General features: G+C 45.4%; 1 protein-coding gene across 2 annotated transcripts in view; it reads left to right on the plus strand.

Moving 5' to 3' along the window:
* The window catches only part of HKDC1 (hexokinase domain containing 1), a 41,850-nt gene extending 21,927 nt beyond the window's left edge, over positions 1 to 19,923 (plus strand). For both annotated transcript variants that reach the window (XM_021699731.1, XM_021699732.1), the window contains 10 exons: positions 999 to 1,232; positions 2,047 to 2,351; positions 4,416 to 4,561; positions 4,654 to 4,773; positions 7,657 to 7,752; positions 7,929 to 8,028; positions 9,454 to 9,637; positions 11,639 to 11,794; positions 16,296 to 16,529; positions 19,446 to 19,923. In XM_021699731.1, coding sequence (XP_021555406.1) covers positions 999 to 1,232; positions 2,047 to 2,351; positions 4,416 to 4,561; positions 4,654 to 4,773; positions 7,657 to 7,752; positions 7,929 to 8,028; positions 9,454 to 9,637; positions 11,639 to 11,794; positions 16,296 to 16,529; positions 19,446 to 19,593 — 1,723 coding nt within the window. In that variant the 3' untranslated portion in view covers positions 19,594 to 19,923. The remainder of the gene's footprint in view (positions 1 to 998; positions 1,233 to 2,046; positions 2,352 to 4,415; positions 4,562 to 4,653; positions 4,774 to 7,656; positions 7,753 to 7,928; positions 8,029 to 9,453; positions 9,638 to 11,638; positions 11,795 to 16,295; positions 16,530 to 19,445) is intronic.
* The last annotated feature ends 853 nt before the right edge of the window (positions 19,924 to 20,776 follow it).

Below are 20,776 nucleotides of genomic sequence, written 5' to 3' on the forward strand. Positions count from 1 at the left end.
CTGGGTCCCTTCACCTTGAGTCCGCAGAGGGTTAGGGTGGGTAGCCAAGGCGTGGTATGCTCATGGTAGTGGCACAGCAGAAGGGACCAGATCCATCCCGATCTTCACCAGGACAGCTTCAGACCTGGGCCCAGGTTTGGGTGGGTTAGCAATGCCTTCCGTGACTCTGATGTGGCTTCTTGTTGGTTTCATTGGCCAGGGAGTCTGCAGTTGGAGATCTACTCCTTTCTTATATTTTGCTGCCTTCCTTCTCCCCAAAGTGGTGACTTAAAGCTTTTTTAGGGTCCCAGACCCCTTTGAGGATCTAATTCAAGTTCTGGACCCTTTACCACAAAAATGCGTGTTTGTACTCAATATTCCTTACGATATTAGGACAACCTTGACCCATTAAAGCCCATGCATGGAATCTAAGTTAAGAACTCCTGCTCTAGCAAGAGGCTTTTCTACCTGGTACTGTTGGGGACTGGCCTTGGCTTTGGTGATTTGAGGCCTCACACAGAGGTCCCTGCAATGGGGAGATGGCTGGTGAAGGCAGCTGGCTCCAGTCCACTCAGGGTCCTGTTCCTCTGGCTTAGAAACCCTGGCATTGCCCTGAGCTTTGTAATGAGTTTAGATTCTGAGCTCAGCAGAGTGACATCTGACTCCTAGAATCTGTTTGTGCAGAGCATGGCAGGGACTGAGTTTCTGTGGAAGTTAAAAGGGTGGGTTCTATGATCTAACTGCCTGAGTTCAAATCCTGACCCTTGCACTTCCTAGCTATGTAAGTGTGGACAAGTAACCTGCTCTATGCCTGTCAAATCTTCAGATGAGTGCCTGGCACATAGTGAGTGTTCAGTAAACGGTGGCTGCTATGATCATTTTGATACAGTTTTCATTATTATATCACGATGTGTCAGCTTATTTATTTTCACAATCCTGAGAGGTGGGAAAGCTGGTTCTCTGAGGGAACTTCCATGGGATGGAGAAACGTGACCCTCTCATTCCTGTCCCCTGGCCAGGTATAAGGAAGGCCTTGCCAATACAAGAGAGATCCTGACAGATCTGGGCCTGGAGCCTTCGGAGGCCGACTGCATCGCGGTCCAGCACGTCTGCACCATTGTTTCCTTCCGTTCAGCCAACCTCTGTGCAGCGGCCCTGGCAGCCATCCTGACACGCCTCCGGGAGAACAAGAAGCTGGCGCGGCTCAGGACCACGGTGGGCATGGATGGCACGGTCTACAAGATACACCCTCAGTGAGTGCTGCCTGGGGCGCACACCCCCCGCCAGCGAGTCTCCCCAGGACAGAGACCTAGTATTCTCTCCAAACTCTGCTGCTTCTCTGTATGGCTGGAACCAACCATCTCCTCTCCGTGCTGAGTTTACAGGGCAAAGAGAGACCGTATTCATCTAGCTGGCTGGGTTATTTGGGGGGATCATTCTTAAAGAGATATTCTGCTAAGCCCAGTTGCCTGACTAGAAGGGCATCCATCCAGGTATTTATCCATCTGTCCATCTATCCCTCCAGCTATCTGTCTATTACTATTGAATACCTGCTAATATTGGAAAGTAAAATACACTCAGTTACAGATGGGGAAAAATCTGAAGGGCAGAGGTTGCCAAGTTCGCAGGAAGGATACTGGTAGGAAAATGCAGGGAAATGAGAATTTCCCAGAAGGAGGGAGTGGGAGAGCCCCTCCAGCTAATAGAGGTGGTGTTGGGAGTCAGGCAGGTACACAATGAAAAGAGCTGGGGAAAGGACCCTTCCCCTTTGGACGCAGATGATGCTCAGCCAATACGTTATGTGTGGACATGCCCTACTGATGGAAATATTAGTGATAAAATAACCACTTCTTTGATCCTCCAAGTGTCCCTTCCACTACCCTAGCTGGCCTAGTCCCTCCCCCAGTCAACCCCTTGCCCCATCATCATCCGGCAACTAAAGGGGTAAACCCAGCCCAGCAAGGCTCCTCAGGACCCCCATTCCACTGCTATACCTGCGTCTGTTCCCATGGGCCAGGCCTGGGCCTTTATGATTGTTACATATTTTGCCATTGCCCCTGCCTTCAGATACCCGAAACGCCTGCACAAGGTGGTGAGGAGACTGGTCCCGAACTGTGACGTCCGCTTCCTCTTGTCCGAGAGTGGCAGCACCAAGGGGGCTGCCATGGTGACCGCGGTGGCCTCCCGTGTGCAGGCCCAACGGAAGCAGATTGATGAGGTGCTGGCTTTGTTCCGGCTGACTCGAGAGCAGCTTATGGATGTGCAGAGCAAGATGAGGACTGAGTTTGAGTACGGGCTGAAAAAGGACACCCACCTGATGGCCACAGTCAAGATGCTGCCCACCTACGTCTGCGGGATGCCGGATGGCACAGGTGGGCCGTGCCCAGAGTTCCCATCAAAACTCCTTCAATCCAGTTAGGCTTTTAGTTTTATTTTATTTTTTTAATTTTTTAAAAGAAGATTTTATTTATTTCTTTGAGAGAGAGAGAGAAAAATAGAGAGCACGAGCAGGGGGAGAAGGAGAGGGAGAGAGAGAAGCTAACTTCCCGCTGAGCAGGGAGCCCGACTCAGGGCTCGATCCCAGGACCCCGGGATCATGACCTGAGCCAAAGGCAGATGCTTCACTGACTGAGCCACAGCGGCACCCCAGGTTTTTAGTTTTAAAAGCCTTGGATTCATTTCTGTAATGGAGGGAGGGGGAGTAAGGTAGGAGGTCAGTACTCCTTCCAAATCTGTTTGCCTTGGTGGATCCCAGGCATTTGCAATGGAAGAATACCTAAGTGAGGTTATATGTGCGTGCCTGCATAGTTGAGAACATGCCGTGTACCCCATGCTGCTGGCAAACAGAAGACCCAGGTGTTGTCCCCCGGAGCTGCCATCTGGATACTTGGACTTGTCTGGCTTGTCTCCTGCCTGCTTCCCTCTCTCTCTTCTCCTGGCGCTTGGCTCTTCCTCTCTGCTCTCATTGTTTTCTGCCCCTGACTTTTCTGATCCTTGATTCTTCCCTGTGCTCAGCCAAGAGGAGCCACTAAACAACGGGGTCAGGTCTTTAGACGAGTGACTTCACCTCTTTGAACCTCAAGAGCCTCACCTGGAAATAATGAGCTTTGTAAAATGCTTTATATCTTGTAATTTGTTTTGGAATCTTTAATTTCATCTCATCCTCACAACCACTTTGTATGTTACACAAAGAAAAAATGATTCCCATTTTATTGCTGCCAAAACTGAGACTCAGAGAGGTCAGATGACATACTCAAGGTCGCACAGCCGCACTTGGGGTCTCTCAACAACAGAGATCTTTTCCAGAGCCAATATCCTTCGAGTCTACATGGGAAAGAAACTAAGAGCAGTAAAAGACACTGTTCAAGTGTTTATTCTTTCATTCCTTTCATCCTTCTGCCTTCATTTTTTAATTTTAATTTTTAAAAAATATTTTATTTATTTATTTGAGAGAGAGAGTGAGAGAGAGCACGAGACCAGGGTGAGGAGCAGAGGGAGAGACAGACTCCCTGCTGAGCAGAGAGACTGACATGGAGCTCAATTCCAGGACTCCGTGATCATGACCTGAGCCGAAGGCAGATGCTTAACCGACTGAGCCACCCAGGTGCCCCTGCCTTCATTTTTCAAAGTTCCATTAAGCATCTACAATATGTCAAGCTCTGGTCCAGGCAGGGTGATAGCGCAGGGAGTAAAACACAATCCCCACCCTTGTGGAGCTTACATTCTGTTGGGCTGGCAGACAATAAATGCCATATGAGGCCATGTAGCAGCAGGTGCTACAAAGAAAAATAGAGCAGGAGAAGGGATTAGAGAGCTGGCTGGGAGTGATGTCTTTGGCAAATTCAAGAAACAGCAGAATAACCACTATGGACAGAACAGAGTGAGAGAAGCAGAGGGCAAGGTGAAAGATCATACAGGACAGACTCTGATGCTCTGCTATGTCAGAGAAATGAGAGATACTATTGGGGTGGCCTTGGATGATAGTGGGGGGCATCAGCCTCGACATGGCTTCTTATGAGTCAGGAGCAGGTGTGGGAATCCACAAATGGGAAGAGCATGGGGCAGGAAGAATCATTTCATGCTCATGGTGAATAATTCCTGTGGGCCATAGAGATAAGATGGAAACATCCTCCAGGTTTCACTGCGGTCAGTGTAGCCTGACTTGGATTCATCTTCAGAGGCTCCTTGAGCTTAAGTATCATACGTAGCCTTTACCAGATACCAAGAAAAGCAGGCTGGCCTCAGACAGGCTCCAAGTGCCCGTCCAGCGTTGGGATGCTGTGCTGGGTGACCCATGCTCCTCTGGCTTGGGAGCCCCAAGGGAGAAGGCTCTGAGTCTGCTCTGTGTTGGCGGCTCCTCTCCCTCTCAGTGCCTCCACATGAGCCCCTGCTCTGTGCATGCTGGTGGAATGCAGCTCCCACTTTCTCCACCACAGAGAAAGGGAAGTTCCTTGCTCTGGATCTGGGGGGGACCAACTTTCGAGTCCTCCTGGTAAAGATCAGAAGTGGACGGAGGTCGGTGCGAATGTACAACAAGATCTTTGCCATCCCCTTGGAGATCATGCAGGGCACCGGCGAGGAGGTACAGGAGGGGCGGGGGAGTTCTGTGCCCGAGGTGCCGCCTGCCCCCCGTATCGCTGCGGGCCTGGGATGACTGCTGCTCTCTCTCTGCAGTTGTTCGACCACATTGTGCAGTGCATTGCCGACTTCCTGGACTACATGGGCCTCAAGGGAGCCCAGCTGCCTTTGGGCTTCACGTTCTCATTTCCCTGCAGGCAGACGAGCATCGACAAGGTAAGACAGCCCAACAGCCTTCCAGACAGCCCGGTGCGCTGTCCACCAGAGGAACCTTGCAGTACCTCTGGGTCACTGTTTGTTGCCTAATTTAAGGGTCTCAGGTTCAGGGCAGCTGGGGAAACATAACTAAGCATTTTAACCATTTAATATTTTCTATTTCTTATGTTCCATTTTCATTGTTATGAAATAGCTCATTGTATGTATACACACTATCTTTAATTGCCACGTTGTAGTTAAGAAAAACAGAGGCACGGAGAGGTTGAGTCAGTTGTCCAAGTTGCCACATCTATAAACAGTGGTGGAAGGTTCCAACCCAGGACACCGGCCTGAGAGCCCAGGCTCTTGCACTTTACCCTTGGGGAAACCAGGACCCAGAACCAATGTCCTGGAACCATCTTGGCTATAATACACAGTACACCTACATATATATAATTAAAACCCCAAGATCAAGAAATAATATTCTTATTGTATGCGTTACACTCTATTTTTTATCCCATTTCATTTTGCATATGAGAAACTCAAGCCACGCAGGTCTCATCTGATGGGTCGGTACAAAATCAGAACTGGAACAGATCTCTTCAGGGCTTTGAGAACACCATGGAAACGCACATGCAAGCAGTTCCTTCCCACCCTATTATTCAGAGAATGGGGAGAGAGGGGTTCAAAGGGCTGAATTATCTGGTCATATGGCTGGCTCTCTTAAAATTAAAAATGCCAGAATGCTAAGAGCCAGAAAATCCAGTTCTTAGGATTCCATTTCTCAAACATGCGCCGAGAAGGAGTGATCAAGGATGTTCACTATAGCACCCCCTTTTTAATAAGGAAACATGAGAAATCGCTCACATGGCAGTGGAGGATGGCTAAAGAAACTCTGGCAGAGCAATCATAAGGAATTACTTACCTGATCTGCATTTACCAGGCACATGCATAGTGCATGCTCGGTGCCGGACACTGTTCTAAGTGCTTCACGGACACCGCCCACCTGACTGGAGGCAGCAGAGTGAACGCGGTGGTTAAGAGCCTGGGTCTGGAAGGTCATGGAATCTTGGCTTCTCCACTTTACTGACTGTGTGACCGGAGGCAAATTATTTAACCCCTCTGGACCTTCGTTTCCTCATTTGAAAAACGGGGATAAAATAGTACTTATTTCATAGGTACTTTTTATTTCTTTTTTTTTTTTTTAAGATTTTTTATTTATTGAGAGAGAGAATGAGATAGAGAGAGCATGAGGGGGGGAGGGTCAGAGGGAGAAGCAGACTCCCCGCCGAGCAGGGAGCCCGATGTGGGACTCGATCCCGGGACTCCAGGATCATGACCTGAGCTGAAGGCAGCTGCCCAACCAACTGAGCCACCCAGGCGCCCAGGTACTTTTTATTTCTATGCAGTTATATTTGAGGAATATTCCACTCAGTGAAGGGAGGGGGCAGATCCATATTAACTGACCCGGAAAGGTCTAGAAGATACATTATTAAGTGGGAAAACCAAATTACAGTAGTCCACACACAGTGTGAATTTATTTTAAAATACATGTAAATGGAGAGAGAAGGGTCTGGAGGGAGTCCTATCAGCCTGATAGTAGAGGTTACCTCTCAGACTGGGGGGATGGTAAGTTAAAGGGGACTTTGTCCTTATCAGTAACACTTTAATTTTTTACAAGGGTGACATATCACTGTATGATTGCTGCCATTAAAAATTAATACACCATTCAGACAGCCGTGTGCCGCTGTCCACAGTCCTGAATGATCAGTGCATGCCCAGGCACAGCCGCTCCTCCTGACCAGGACACTGGGTCTCTAGGCCTCTCCCAGGGGTTCTGACAGATTCATGGATACACAGTTAAGAGGGAGGGGGAGACAAACGGACAGCTGGGAGCAAAGCCACAATGGCTAGGGAGCAAAAAGAAAGACTTTCAAAAAATATTATTTTTGTGTAATTGCAACTAAGACGAAAGATTTTCAACTGGGGGTGAATCTCTGATGTTCTACATACATCCACCAGGGAAGGAACGAGGGAGCCAAACCTCCCAAGGACTGTGGAGAGAAGGAGGGAGACCAAGGCCGAGGGCCCCAGGGTGAGATGGCCATCTAGCCCACGGGGGTGGGGGCACTGCCATCAGAGTTGCTAGCCCCCTCCCCTATCCCAGGAGCTCTCTGAGCCTAGACGCCCCAGCGTGACCAGCCCTCACCCCACCCCCAGCCCTAGGCTGTGGATTCTGAGGCTAGACTAACTCCTGCCTCCGGCTAAGAATGTAATCTTGGGCTTTCTTTTTAAAAAAATGAAAAATACTTTTTCTCAGTATTATAAAAATTATACATGTGAACTTTGGGAAAACTAGAAAATATGGACACACAAAAGGGAAAGACTAAAAGGCACCCATAATCTTGCACTCAGAAAGAACCCTGTCAACTTCCTGGTGTGGGCATTGTTGCACACCTTTTTCTACATATGAGTGTGTGTGTGTGTGTGTGCACGTGTGCGTGTGTCTGTGTGGTTTTTAAAAGAATAATATATTTGTTTAATTTGTGTTCACTTTACAGTGTATGGTGAACATCTTTCTCTAAGAGTCAATGTTCTCTGACAGCCTGATTTTTTATAACTGTTTAAACATTTCCTATATCGATGCACAAGATAATAGATCTGTATCATTGGAATGATAGGCTGCCTCTAGTTTTTCATTGTGGAACCATGCTTTGATGGACGTGTTGTAGCTTTTATCTTTCATCACATCTTAATCTGTCCTTGGCTGAATTAGACATAGAATCACTATGATCCAGGCCCAGTGACTAGCAGCCGACCACAGCACTTTGCATCTCTTTGATGTTGAGGTAGGGTAGTGGTCCCAGCAAACTACTGCTCAAATAAATTTCTCCTTTCTTTCAGGGAACACTCATTGAGTGGACCAAAGGCTTCAAGGCCACTGATTGTGAAGGGGAAGACATGGTGGACATGCTCAGGGAAGCCATCAAGAGGAGAAATGTATGTTATGGTGTTGAGGCTCATGCCCAACCTTGCACCTTCTCCCAGGTCCCTTTGCTCTGCCATCCTGTGCCCATTCCTATGGCTCTGGTCTCTGCCCCCCTTGGGCTGATATGCCCCTCCTGAGCCTGTTTGGCGTGCACATCCTACTTATAGTACGGCTACTCCCTTTGCAGGAGTTTGACCTGGACATAGTTGCAGTTGTAAATGACACAGTGGGGACAATGATGACCTGTGGCTATGAAGATCCTAATTGTGAGATTGGCCTGATTGCAGGTAAGTGGTCAGGCATGTCCCATTAGCCTATTCCTGTCTGATCTTTTGGTGGTTTCCTTTTCACATAGTGTGGGGCTGGGGGTGGGGGTGGGGTTGGGTGGAGCATTGTTCCATTACACAGAGCTTCTAAAGCCAGCTTTGTCCAAGGCAGAGATTAAGTTAAGATTAGGATTCCAGGTCTCCTAATTTCTAAATTTTTACTTCATATCTTTCTCCTTAAGGGTCCTAAGCCAACGTTGTCCTTTTGTTGAGGAAGGAGAATAGCGTAGAAAGAGGGGTTTTCAAATTAGGGCCTTGGGGTAGATTATCCAGGCCGGAAAGAGACCACTGTTGTTTTGGGGCTGATTTTCATCAGCTCCAATGTACACCTCCTCTGTTAACTGACCTCTTCTGGCTGTGGGTGTGCAGGATGGGGGAGAGTTGGAAAGAAACCTAGAAGGGAAGGGAGTAGCCTGGCACGTGATATAGGCATTTAAGGGGCTTTGGGGAGAATTCTGGCAGTGATTAAGGGAAAGGGTGGATTTCAGGGGGCTGACTCTCTAATTGGTGAGGGGATGGGTAGGATTTGAACAGGTGAAGATGGAGATGAGCATTCCAAGGGACAGGCACAGGTTAGTAATGACGGAATCTGGGAAAGTTGTTCCAGTTGGCTGTCTGGGCTTCCCGATGGTGAGCAGGGGATAGAACAAGGAGATGGGGATATAGTGAGACACCTCCAATGCCAACTAAGAGGTTTCATCTCACTGTAGCTCTTACCTGCTTTGTGACAATGGACAGGTTACTTACTCTGCCTGGGCTTGAGTTTCCTCATCTGTTGGGGCGGGGGCTAGGATTAGGAGGGCAAAGGGGTGAGATTTATTTGATTGCATATAATAGTTGCCTGGACTGTTGCACTGAGAATAGTTCTGAGACCAGGTCAGGGGCAAAGGAGAAAGAAAGTGGCCTACAGATACCAATGTTTACCTCTCCAAGACTAGATAATTCCTCGTGGTCCCTTCTAGCTCTGGTTGCTAACTGTGACTACTTGGGAGCCCATCTTGTGCACCTATAGCTTAACAGTAATGGTGAGGATGAGGATGTAATGTGATGGTGATGTAATGTGATGGTGATGTAATGTGATGGTGGTGACGAGGAGGGGGAGGATGGTGTTCTCTCAGGCACCACTTACTATGTGGAGGAAGCATCTCACTGTTTTCTTTAGAACAAGCCTATAAGGCAGGTATTATTTCCTTTTTACAGATGAAGAAATTGGACCTCTAAAAGATGAGATACTTGTCTATGGTCCCCTAGTTACGAGTGTAAAGCTGGAATTCACACCCAGTCATACCTGACTTCAAGCCTAAATTTCTCTCCGCTGCCCCCCTCTGCCTCTTTAGGACCTGGTGATGTTTTTGAAGTCTAAAGTCCCTCCATGCTTTCTTTTAGGAACAGGCAGCAACATGTGCTACATGGAGGAGATGAGGAACATTGAACTGGTGGAAGGGGATGAAGGGAAGATGTGCATTAACACAGAGTGGGGGGCATTTGGAGATAACGGCTGCATAGACGACATCCGGACCCGATATGACAAGAAGGTGGATGAGGGGTCCTTGAACCCTGGCAAACAGAGGTGAGGAGGGTGGATGTGTATATTTATGTGGTTGTGCAGTGTATGACTTTATCAGATCAGGGGGGGGGGTACTATATTCATATCATAGCTGCTATAGCTTTGTATTTTTATTACTACTCCACATCAGAGGTCAGTGAAGTGTCTTATTGGAACAAAAGCAAAATACAGGACAAGTTTCCAAGAAGTAGAAAGAAGGAGTGGCTTTTTCTAATCACCATAAGGTACCATAAGGTCCAGTGGTGGCTTTGGAAGTGATTTAGACATGGTCACCAAGTTCATTCAGTGTGGGCCAAGTGTCACAGAGCAGGGGCATGCTGACTTAGTGGGCCCTTTCGGGATGGGCTTCTAGTAGATCCAGTTTAGAGGTCAACATCCTCAGCCTTTCAAGGTCTGGCTACCAGGTTGGTGACCTCTGTTGTTCTGGGGGTGGGGAAGTGCGAGCAGGTGGTGGATGGGAGTACTGATTCTCAACCATGATGTCATGTCCCATCATGGGTCACAGTCACTGGGGAGGTAGATTCTAATTACCAGCCATACTACTAAAAATACTGAAATCAATGAATGATTCTTAAAAAAAAAATTGAGTACATTTTCACTTGTGTTCTCATCTAGCTTCTTGAGTCAAAGAGAAAGGGGTAGGTAGAGATAGAGTTAGCATGCTAGGAATTGATAATTAACTCAGGCCCATCCATAACAGCAAGTGTTAGCAAACTTCTTCTTTAAAGGACCAGATTGTAAATGCTTTACTATCAGGCCATATGGTCTTTGTCACAATGAAACTCAGTGTCTTAGTATATAAAATAAGATGAAAATATAGATTTATAATGATGATGATATCCCAGTGGTGAAGTTGAACAGATAGGAAATGTAATGGGATATGTGGGCCACAGATGCCTTGGTAACTGTGGAACCAACAATCCTGTACAGGAAGATACCTGGGCAAGGCCAGGACCAGCCTTAATGGTCCTTGTCTTCCTTCGGCACTAGCCTTCATAGCTGGAAGGAAGGTGAGTTGTGGGAAGCCCAGCTGAACCAGGGGTTGCTCCAAAAAGAAGGGACCTTATCTCTGAATCCCAAGTTGGGGCATTCGAGCATCATGGCTCTTCTCAAGGGGTAAGTGCCTTCTGACTTAGTTTTGTGTCTGAATCCATTGGAGGCTCACATTTTTAGAGTGAGAGTTTAAGGGGGTAACACATTTGAGTTTGCTTCGCTGTCACTATTATTTGAGTATTGGTTCCTTAGACTGCTGAGGTCCTGAGCAGTAAAGTGAATACAGGTCCAGCACACAAGTCTCAGACACAGCTTCCCACTTGACCTGCAGGCCTTGGTGGTCCAGCTCCTCATCGCTGTTAGTAACGCTGTCTCTCATGCCCGTGCACAGTGCCTGGTCAGTGCCTGCTGGTTACAAAGTCCCTTTTCCTCTTGCTCCTTCCCTCGTGGAGCTCACAGCCTGGTAGAAAGGGCTTGGCTCCCTTCCAACATGCTTAAAGAACCCCTGGTGTGTGCGGTTTAAGTAGAGTATTTCATGAAGCAGCATCTCTAATGGAACAGATTTCTGCAATTACAAAGCCAAGGGGAATCTAGTAAACCAGATTTATAATACAAAGCCAAGGAGAACTGGCTTTGGGACCTGGAAAGGGACTCGCTTTTGCTCAGTGCCCGCTGTGTACCAGATGCTGGCCTCCCGACACTCTTGTGAGATCAAGTTCTCTGTTTTATGAATGATGGCTCACTGTGCTCACTCATGCGTCCAGTACGGGGCATCGCTGGGACCTGGCTTCTTCCCGATCAACAGGGCTCCAAAGACTGGCTGTCCCATATTGTGCAGACTTCTGCATTGCATTTCTCTGGGCCTACTACCCACTCTGAACCACTCCAAACCAGGCAGTTGTTGGATGCCAATGGTATACCATCCATACCCAGACTCAAGGTCCTTTTGTGAACCACTCACCAGTGCTGATTTTCCTGCTTGTATCAACCTTATCCCTATTCTCCAAACAGATACGAGAAAATGACCAGTGGGATGTACCTGGGGGAGATTGTGCGGCAGATCCTGATTGACCTGACCAAGCAGGGTCTCCTCTTCCGCGGGCAGATTTCAGAGCGTCTCCGGACCAGGGGTATCTTTGAAACCAAGTTCCTGTCCCAGATTGAAAGGTGATGTGGGATCACGTTCACCTCCTCGGTGTGAGAGGCCCTGACTGGGATGTGCTACCGTCAGGCTGGGGTCCAGCAGACTTGAGATTTAAAAATAAAAACAGTAAGAGCCTGGCTGGGCAAGGGGTTTCCTCCTAGAGCTGCTCTGTCTCTCTAGCTGCATCAGGGACCACAGCACACAGCTGAAGGGCCAGCCGCGTGCCTGAGCCCTGAGCTTCCTAAACTGTTACACGGGAGTGAGCTTCGGCTAAAAAATGATCCTCTTTTGTTTCTGAAAAGATGATGTGTCCATAATATGAAAGAAAAGTCTTTTAAAAAATCACCCATATGGTCATGATTAAATATAACTGTTTTGATTTTTGCATATTACCTTTCAAGTTTTTAAATGTGTGTAAACATAATTGCAATCATACCACACATATCATTCTATATATTGTTTACTTAGTGTTTGTACATGACAATTTTCAGTTACAATTCTGAAATAATTATGAAAAATTTTAAAATATATAAGAGTAGAGGGAATGGTAAAATGAATCTAATATTTGCATCACCACCTTCAACAATGATCAACTCACAGCCAAACTCAGTCCGTTAATATACTCCTGCTTTTCCCACCCGCAAACTGGATTGATTTGAAACAAATCTCACATTTTATGTCAGTTTCTCTATAAATATTTTAAAATGTATTTCTAAAATATTAGTTCTTTGAAAGAACCATAACCTTCTACTCCTGAAACCAATATTACACTATATGTTAACTAACTAGAATTTAAATAAAAAATTGGAACAACACAAAACAAACAAAAAATCCTTAAAAACAAGTAATAAAAAAACCCATAACCATATACTATCATCACATCTAAAATAGCTAATGATAAACCTTAATCTCAAAATATCCTGCCAGTGTTTCTATTTTCCAAATTGCCTACAAATAATGGGTTTGTTTGCATCCATATCCAAACAAGGTCCATAAAGTGCAGTTGGTTGATATGTCTTTTAAAAATTTCTTTTAATGTATAGACTTCTCCTCTTGTTTCCCCTTGGAATATATTTGATGAAGAAACTGTCATTGTATCCTAGAAGTTTCCTGTGTTCTAGATTTTGCTGATTACAGCATTTAGCATTTTCCTCTCCCTTGTATTTCTTGCACACTCACAGGAAGACCCAGATGCCTGGTTAGATTCACTATTGAAGTTTGGACAAGAATATTTCATAGGTGGCATTGAATTGTCTGTCTGTCTGTCTTTTATGATCTTAGCAGTCATTGATGCTCATTGCTTAGATCTGTGATTCTAAAATGATGACAAGTTAATACTAACACTCCTACATTTTCTAGCTGGAATACTTCTAGAAAGAGAAACTTCCCCATCTCAACTCTTTGGTGTAATTATCATTTTAAATGGCTGCGTAATGTTACATTATATTGCTATACTGTAATTTACTAAACTTTCCCTTTATTTATTTATTTATTTTAAAGATTTTATTTATTTATTTGACATAGAGAGACACAGCGAGAGAGGGAACATAAGCAGCGGGGAGTGGGGCTTGATCCCAGGACCCTGAGATCATGACCTGAGCCAAAGGCAGATGCTTAACGACTGAGCCACCCAGGCGCCCCTAAACTTTCCCTTTAGTATAAGATATCTAGCTTGTAATTTATGGATTTCCGCAATTCTTTGTAACACCATTATATTTCTTTTTTGTGTTATCATTCGCATCTCACAGATTATTTCCTTAGAAGTAGAAGCGTTTGGTTAAAAGAAGTATTTCCCTAAGGACACACTTTTAAAAATATAGTTCCAGTTTCCACCACTAGTTATGTACAAACATGTCAGTTTCACTGCTTTTCCTACCAGCACTGGTTCTATCAGAAGTTTGGTATTTGGAATTTCTGTCAATTTGCATTCATTCAGTTAATTTTACTGGTCTTTATGGCCAGATGCCAGCAAGCCAAAAATCACTTGGGGAGAAAAGGAAAACTCTTTAGAAGTGAAAGCAGTGTACTTAATGAGAGAGATCAGATGGACTGTTGCAGAACAGATCTTGCCGTCTAAGGAGATGGTGGTAGAATCAGTAGCAGCAGCAGCAGTTTTGTGTTTTTGAAATGTTGATCAGCAGATATCCCGCATCCTTTTTGTCTGGCTTCAACCCATTAGATTCAAAAGTGTAAGTTAAAAGTCATCACCTTTGATGACCAGAGGGATCCTCTTTTGCTGTGGGAGCAAATGGTTTCTTCCTCAAATGGACTATCTTTGCCTTGCTTTTTTTTTTTTTTTTTTGCCTGAATAAAAAGGAAGATGTTCTTGGACAAGAGTAAGTTAGGAGGACCTATATGCCTCCAGAAATATTTGCTTCTGCCGCACAAAAGGTGTCTGTTTTGGATGCTTTGATTTCCTGTTTCGAGGTATTTTATTTTTAAACTTCATGGAATAAAAAGAAAATCATATCCAATGTCCTGCCAGTTGGGAATGGGAGGTGCTATGCTGACTGTGGCCCATTTCAAAGCACATTGTCCAATGGATGCAACAGGGATTCTTGGGGGGAATCCTGGGCTTCTACAGTCTCCAAGCCTGAGTTTAAGATTGCTTGTGCTGTGTGACCTGAGGCAAGTCGCATTACCTCTCTGGATGACAATTTTTTTTTTTTTAAGATTTTATTTATTTATTTGACAGGGAGAGGCACAGTGAGAGAGTGAGAAGGGAACATAAGCAGGGGCAGAGGGAGAGGAAGAAGCAGGCTTCCCGTGGAGCAGGGAGCCTGATGTGGGGCTCGACCCCAGGACCCTGGGATCATGACCTGATCCGAAGGCAGACGCTTAACGACTGAGCCACCCAGGCACCCCTGGATGACAATTTCTTTCCTTATAGAAGATAAATGCTCTACTGTTTAACCCCAGTGATTGACCCAAGGGTTGAGCAGGGGAATGTACGTCAAAGAACCAGGTAAACTGTGATGGGCTAGACTGTGGAAGGAATTTCAGGTTTTATTATTTTACATACTGAAAAAAAAATCCACTTTTTTTATCCTATACAAATATTACTCATTCATAAGCAAAAGGAAGGGGCACCTGGCTGGCTCAGTTGGAAGAGAATATGACTCTTGATCTCGGAGTTGTGAGTTCAAGCCCCAAGTTGGGTATAGAGATTACTTTTTTTTTAAGATTTTATTTATTTATTTGAGAGAGACAGAGAGAGAGAACATGAACAGAGAGAGGGAGAAGAAGATTCCCCACTGAGCAAGGAGCCTGATGGGGGGCTTGATCTCAGAACCCTGAGATCATGACCTGAGCTGAAGGCAGATGCTTAATCTACTGAGCCACCCAGGTGTCCTGGGTGTAGAGATTGCTTAAATTAAAAAAAAAAAAAAAGGCAAAAGGAAGAAAATAAGAACTACCAGTAATCCTACCAGCATCTGAACAGATTTCCTTCTGCTCTGATTTTTTTTTTCTGCACAAAGACAAACATTCAAAAACAAAAACAAACCAAGATCATATGGCACATAGTATTTTATCATCTATTTTTTTTAACTTATATGTCATGAACATTTGCCATAGCATTAAACATTGTCACTCAAGCTCATTGTTAGGGTCTACAAAGGATTATATTCTCTGACTACACCACCATTTACCTGCTGAATCCACTGTATAGCCAGACAGGTTATTTCTCAGTTTTTCTCCCTTAATAACATTCTTCTTCCCTTTGTATTCCTTGAGACAGTCAAGGATATAATTTTACCTTGTTTAGCTTGGAAGCCAGAGCTCTAGGAGTTCACTGGGAGATAATCAGGGTCTAGACTTGAGGCCAGCCTGTCCCCATGGCAGGTGCTTCTCTGTTTTGTGCTTATGTGCTTATGGTCCTGTGTGTGGGTTCCTGTTCACTGAAGTGCTGATTGTATTTTGTTTACTAATTTATTCACTTCCCCATTGAATGTACACAGCCCTATGCGGGTTACTATTGAGAATACAGTCTTACCCTCAAAGAGCATGTAGTCTAGTTGGGAAGAGAAAGCAGAAAATCAGAAAAATTAAGTAGAAGGAAAGTTGGCCTCCAGGTGAACAGGGCCAGAGTAATGGGAGCTGGCATGCACAGGGGAGAGGATAGACTTGGTGTGAGAAGGCATGTGCTTGAATCCCTGCTCTCTGCTGTCTGTGGGTAAGTCTCTAGCAACTCTGAACCTCAGATTCATCTTCTGAAAATGTACACCTGATGTGTTGGTTGCTGAATCTAAGAATAGCTTCTAGTGAGATAATAGGTTTGAACATGCCTAACACCAGAGGGGCCACACTTTATTTTTTAAAGATGGTGGGACTTCTGGTGGGGGGGTCGCAGGCTTTCTTGAGTCCCAGCTGCTGTGGCATTCTGCTCTAACGCAGCCATTGCCTGGATCATTTTTTTCCTCCTTCCCCCTAAGGCATCTAGGGATGTGGGGGCTGTGAGCCACGCGGAGCAGGGTCCAGGGCCCCAGGAAACAGGTCCTGACATCCTGCTCTGCTTGCCCGCAGCGATCGGCTGGCCCTCCTCCAGGTCAGGAGGATCCTGCAGCAGCTCGGCCTGGACAGCACGTGTGAGGACAGCATTGTGGTGAAAGAGGTGTGCGGAGCCGTGTCCCGGCGGGCAGCCCAGCTCTATGGCGCCGGCCTGGCTGCTGTCGTGGAGAAGAGGAGGCAAGACCAGGGGCTGGAGTACCTGAAGATCACCGTGGGAGTGGACGGCACCCTGTACAAGCTGCACCCGCAGTGAGTGCCCCAGAGAGGCCCCCACTGCATCTAAAGGGAGCCCGCGTGGCTCTCTTTCCTAGTGGTTAGGATGTGGGAGTGCTCGCCATCCTCTCTGAACCCCATGCTCCTCAAGGCAGTAGTCCTCTCTACCTCGTAGGGCTGAGTAAGTGCTCAACAAATACAAGTGATTAGTACTAAGTACTCCCATCTGACCCCACAGGGAGGTAATGAGAACTGAACATTTTGCACAGCACAGAGCATTTGTCAAGTGTGAACTGGTTATAACTTTCTTAGCTCAGAGTCAGTGGACAGAAGGATTAATGTGAGTTTGAATCCTGGCTCCATCACTTAGAGCCTGGGTGGTTCAGTTGTTAAGCGTCTGCCTTCGGCTCAGGTCATGATCCCAGTGTCCTGTGATCGAGCCTCTCATTGGGCTCCCTGCTCAGCGGGAAGCCTGCTTCTCCCTCTCCCACTCCCCCTGCTTGTGTTCCCTCTCTCGCTGTCTCTCTCTCTCTCTGTCAAATAAATAAATAAAATCTTAAAAAAAAAAAAAAGAAGCTGGAAGGCCTAGGGCCAGTTTCTTGCCCTCTCTGAGCCTCAGTTCTTAATCTGTAAAATGATGACAAAAATCTTACCTACCTCATAGGTTGTTGTGAGGACGAAGTTAAACAGTATCTGTAGAGTGCGTGGCATGTCACAAAAAAGTCAACATTAAAGCTGTTATTATTTTTTTGAAAGCTATTATTTTTATTTAATGTTAAACATTTTGTTTTGGTGAAGAGGAAAAGTATTAACAAGTTCATAAAAATTTCCAATCACACTGAAACATATACACGAATATACTGTTATTGTAATCCTGGATCGTTAGCTCTTCCTGTGATGATGACTAATTTATCCAAAATAAGGGACTGGTATCTTTTCTTGTTTTTCCCCTTAGAATCACTTATTTATTTATTTATTTTTACATTTGTCTCATTTGTTTTATTAATGGAAAAATGACAAAGGAAATTAAATTTTTTATTTTATTATGTTATGTTAATCACCATACATTACATCATTAGTTTTTGATGTTGTGTTCCATGATTCATTGTTTGTGCATAACACCCAGTGCTCCATGCAGAACGTGCCCTCTTTAATACCCATCACCAGGCTAACCCATCCCCCCACCCCCCTCCCCTCTAGAACCCTCAGTTTGTTTCTCAGAGTCCATAGTCTTTCATGGTTCGTCTCCCCCTCCGATTGCCCCCCCCTTCATTTTTCCCTTCCTACTGTCTTCTTTTTTTTTTTAACATATAATGTATTATTTGTTTCAGAGGTACAGGTCTGTGATTCATCAGTCTTACACAATTCACAGTGCTCACCGTAGCACATACCCTCCCCAACGTCTATCACCCGGGCACCCCAACCATCCCACCCCCCACCACTCCAGTTAAAAATTTTTTTTTAAACCTGAATTTTCTGATCTGTGCTGTCTTCTGTCAACTCTTAACTACTTTCCTAGAATCATATAGACTTTTAAAATCTTTTTTTTTTTTAAAGATTTTATTTATTTATTTGAGAGAGAGAGAATGAGAGAGAGCACATGAGAGGGGGGAGGGTCAGAGGGAGAAGCAGACTCCCTGCCGAGCAGGGAGCCCGATGCGGGACTCGATCCAGGGACTCCAGGATCATGACCTGAGCTGAAGGCAGTCGCTTAACCAACTGAGCCACCCAGGCGCCCGACTTTTAAAATCTTAATTCATAACTTATTGACCAGAAAGCATCCCATGGCCAATCTAACCACCAAGGTCAATGTGCCGAAAGGCAGGGTTTTGGACCTACTTAGTAACCAGCACTTCACACTGCTTTCCCTCTGTCACCCACATCTCCGCCCTAACACTTTAAGGCTTATCTGTATTTTAAAATTAAAGGAAGTAGGCCAATCTTATCAAAAGAGAGTATATCCTTAATGTTGAGATTTTAGGTATAAGAGAATTGGGATTATAGAAATAAAAATGGATGTAGAAACAGAACTTCTTGTCCTCTCAAATGAGACCCCTGGATAAACATCTTTATTTAAGTTGGTCCATTGTGCTGGGATTGTTTATGAAGTGATATATACTATGGAGTGTAGAGTTGAAGAACTCTAATTCTAGCAAAATTAGTTAAAGAATATTTTCACTACTTTGGTTCCAGAAGAATCACTTATTTCTGATGTGGTCCCTACAAGCCTCTCTCTTGAACCAAAACTTGACCAAGGGACAAAAACCAAGTGATCATTTTTCTTTTTTTTTAAAAGATTTTATTTATTTATTTATTTATTTATTTATTTATTTATGAGAGAGAGTGAGCCAGCAGGGGGGAGGAGCTGAGGGGGAGAGAGAGGGAGAGGGATGTGGGATTTGATCTCATGAACCTGAGACCATGACCTGAGCCGAAATCAAGAGTTGGATGTTTCACCGACTGAGCCACCCAGGCGCCCCCTAATAATTGTTTTTAAACTGTTATTTAAGGGCGCCTGGGGCTCAGTCGTTAAGTGTCTGCCTTTGGCTCAGGTCATGATTCCAGGCTCCTGGGATCGAGCCCCGCGTCGGACTCCCTGCTTCTCCCTCTCCATCTGCCGGCCGCTGCCTCTACTTGTGCTCATTCTCTCACTGTCAAAAAAATAAAAACTTAAAAAAAAAAAAAAAAAAAACCCAACCCCCCCCAAAAACTGTTATTTATTACACTTTAACTATATGTATATTCTGTATATAAAACACCTAGAATAGTCTCTGGCATTAGTAGCTGCTCAATAAAAGGTACAATTAAAACAGCTCTTTAGCAAGCAGTATAGGAAGCCATTCTACAGCCTGGAGAAGCAAGCTGGAAGGAACAAACTAGATTGGAATCATTCATAAATATGTTGATCCCATATGTAAGTGCTGATGATGTTTCTCTTTCTCTCTCTTATAGCTTTTCTCGGATATTACAGGAAACTGTGAAAGAACTAGCACCTCGATGTGATGTGACGCTCATGCTGTCCGAAGATGGGAGTGGAAAAGGAGCCGCTCTGATCACTGCTGTGGCCAAGAGGTTACAGCAGGCCCAGAAGGAGGACTAGGAACCCCCTCGGGCTTGGGCCCCATGTGCCTTGGATACTGGCTTGCCTTTCCTCTGGCAGATGCGTTGGTCAGGGACCAGAGGCAGGCTTCTAGCTGACTTCACATTCTGGATGGCCGAAAGAGAACCCTGGGTTCTCGGGTACTCCTAGCATTTGGTTACTTGGTGTTTTCAGGGGCATTAAATGATATTTCTGATTCGCATATTTGGGCCAAAGATGGGCCAACTTGTAAAATCAAAGCATTTGGGCCTGAGGTCCCCTTTTAGCAAATTTTCAGTTGAGGCCGGAGCTGCTAGTTCTCTATGGCTTTGGGTCCTGTGGCTGTTGCCCATGTGGCCTGGCTGGCTGGCTCCCCACCGGGGAGCTTCAGCCATTGATTGTAGTAGATTGGGTCCTCACCTGTGGATGCACATTTGAGAAGGATAGGGATTCATGTAATAAACTGGAGATCTAATCTAACTTGTCCTTAACTCATCATGCTGACCTGGAACATGGAAAGAGAATAAAGACTTGGGAGTATCAGCCCCAGGATAAAGAAGGGTTGGTTGCCAGGCGGCCCTGCAGAAATCCTTTCATGCTTAAAGTGAGTTATGTTAGCGCCTGTAGGATTTTGTTTCTCAATATTGCATGTGTGATGGGGAGGGGTGCCGTTTGGGGCACCTGTTTTCATTTTACATGTGGTTTGTGTTGCTACTGTGGGTAGTTGTTTTAAGGACTGTTAGGTATATGAAATCCAGTAAATGAATAAAAAATATTTGATTTCCTAAGAATCTTTGCATGAGGTATCAATATTTCATTTGGGAGGCTCGCTTGCTAACTTCATGCTCTGCTGGTGGAATAAGGGACACTGAAGTTTCTGAGAGCATCCCTCTAGCCCAGACTTCTTCCCAACAGGGGGAAATATATGGAATATCTTCTATAATACCTTTAACAGTTTATCCAAATCTCATTTGAACGAATACTTCTCGTGCCTGGGCATTTACCACATGATCCTGCAGCCCTTGCTTTTGAACACCTAAAGTTGGCTGGAGGTCCTTTTGATTTCCAAGCTGACTTCTACCTCACTGGAACTCAGCCGTCCCCACCAGTCCCATTAGTCTGCATTCTAGCCTCCAGAACTAAGTGGAGTTGACCTGTCCCTGACCATTTCCCCGCTGGATGTCCTTGCTTTTTCTCAACCTCC

This window comes from Neomonachus schauinslandi, chromosome 6, assembly GCF_002201575.2.
Source record: "Neomonachus schauinslandi chromosome 6, ASM220157v2, whole genome shotgun sequence".
Taxonomy (NCBI): domain Eukaryota; kingdom Metazoa; phylum Chordata; class Mammalia; order Carnivora; family Phocidae; genus Neomonachus; species Neomonachus schauinslandi.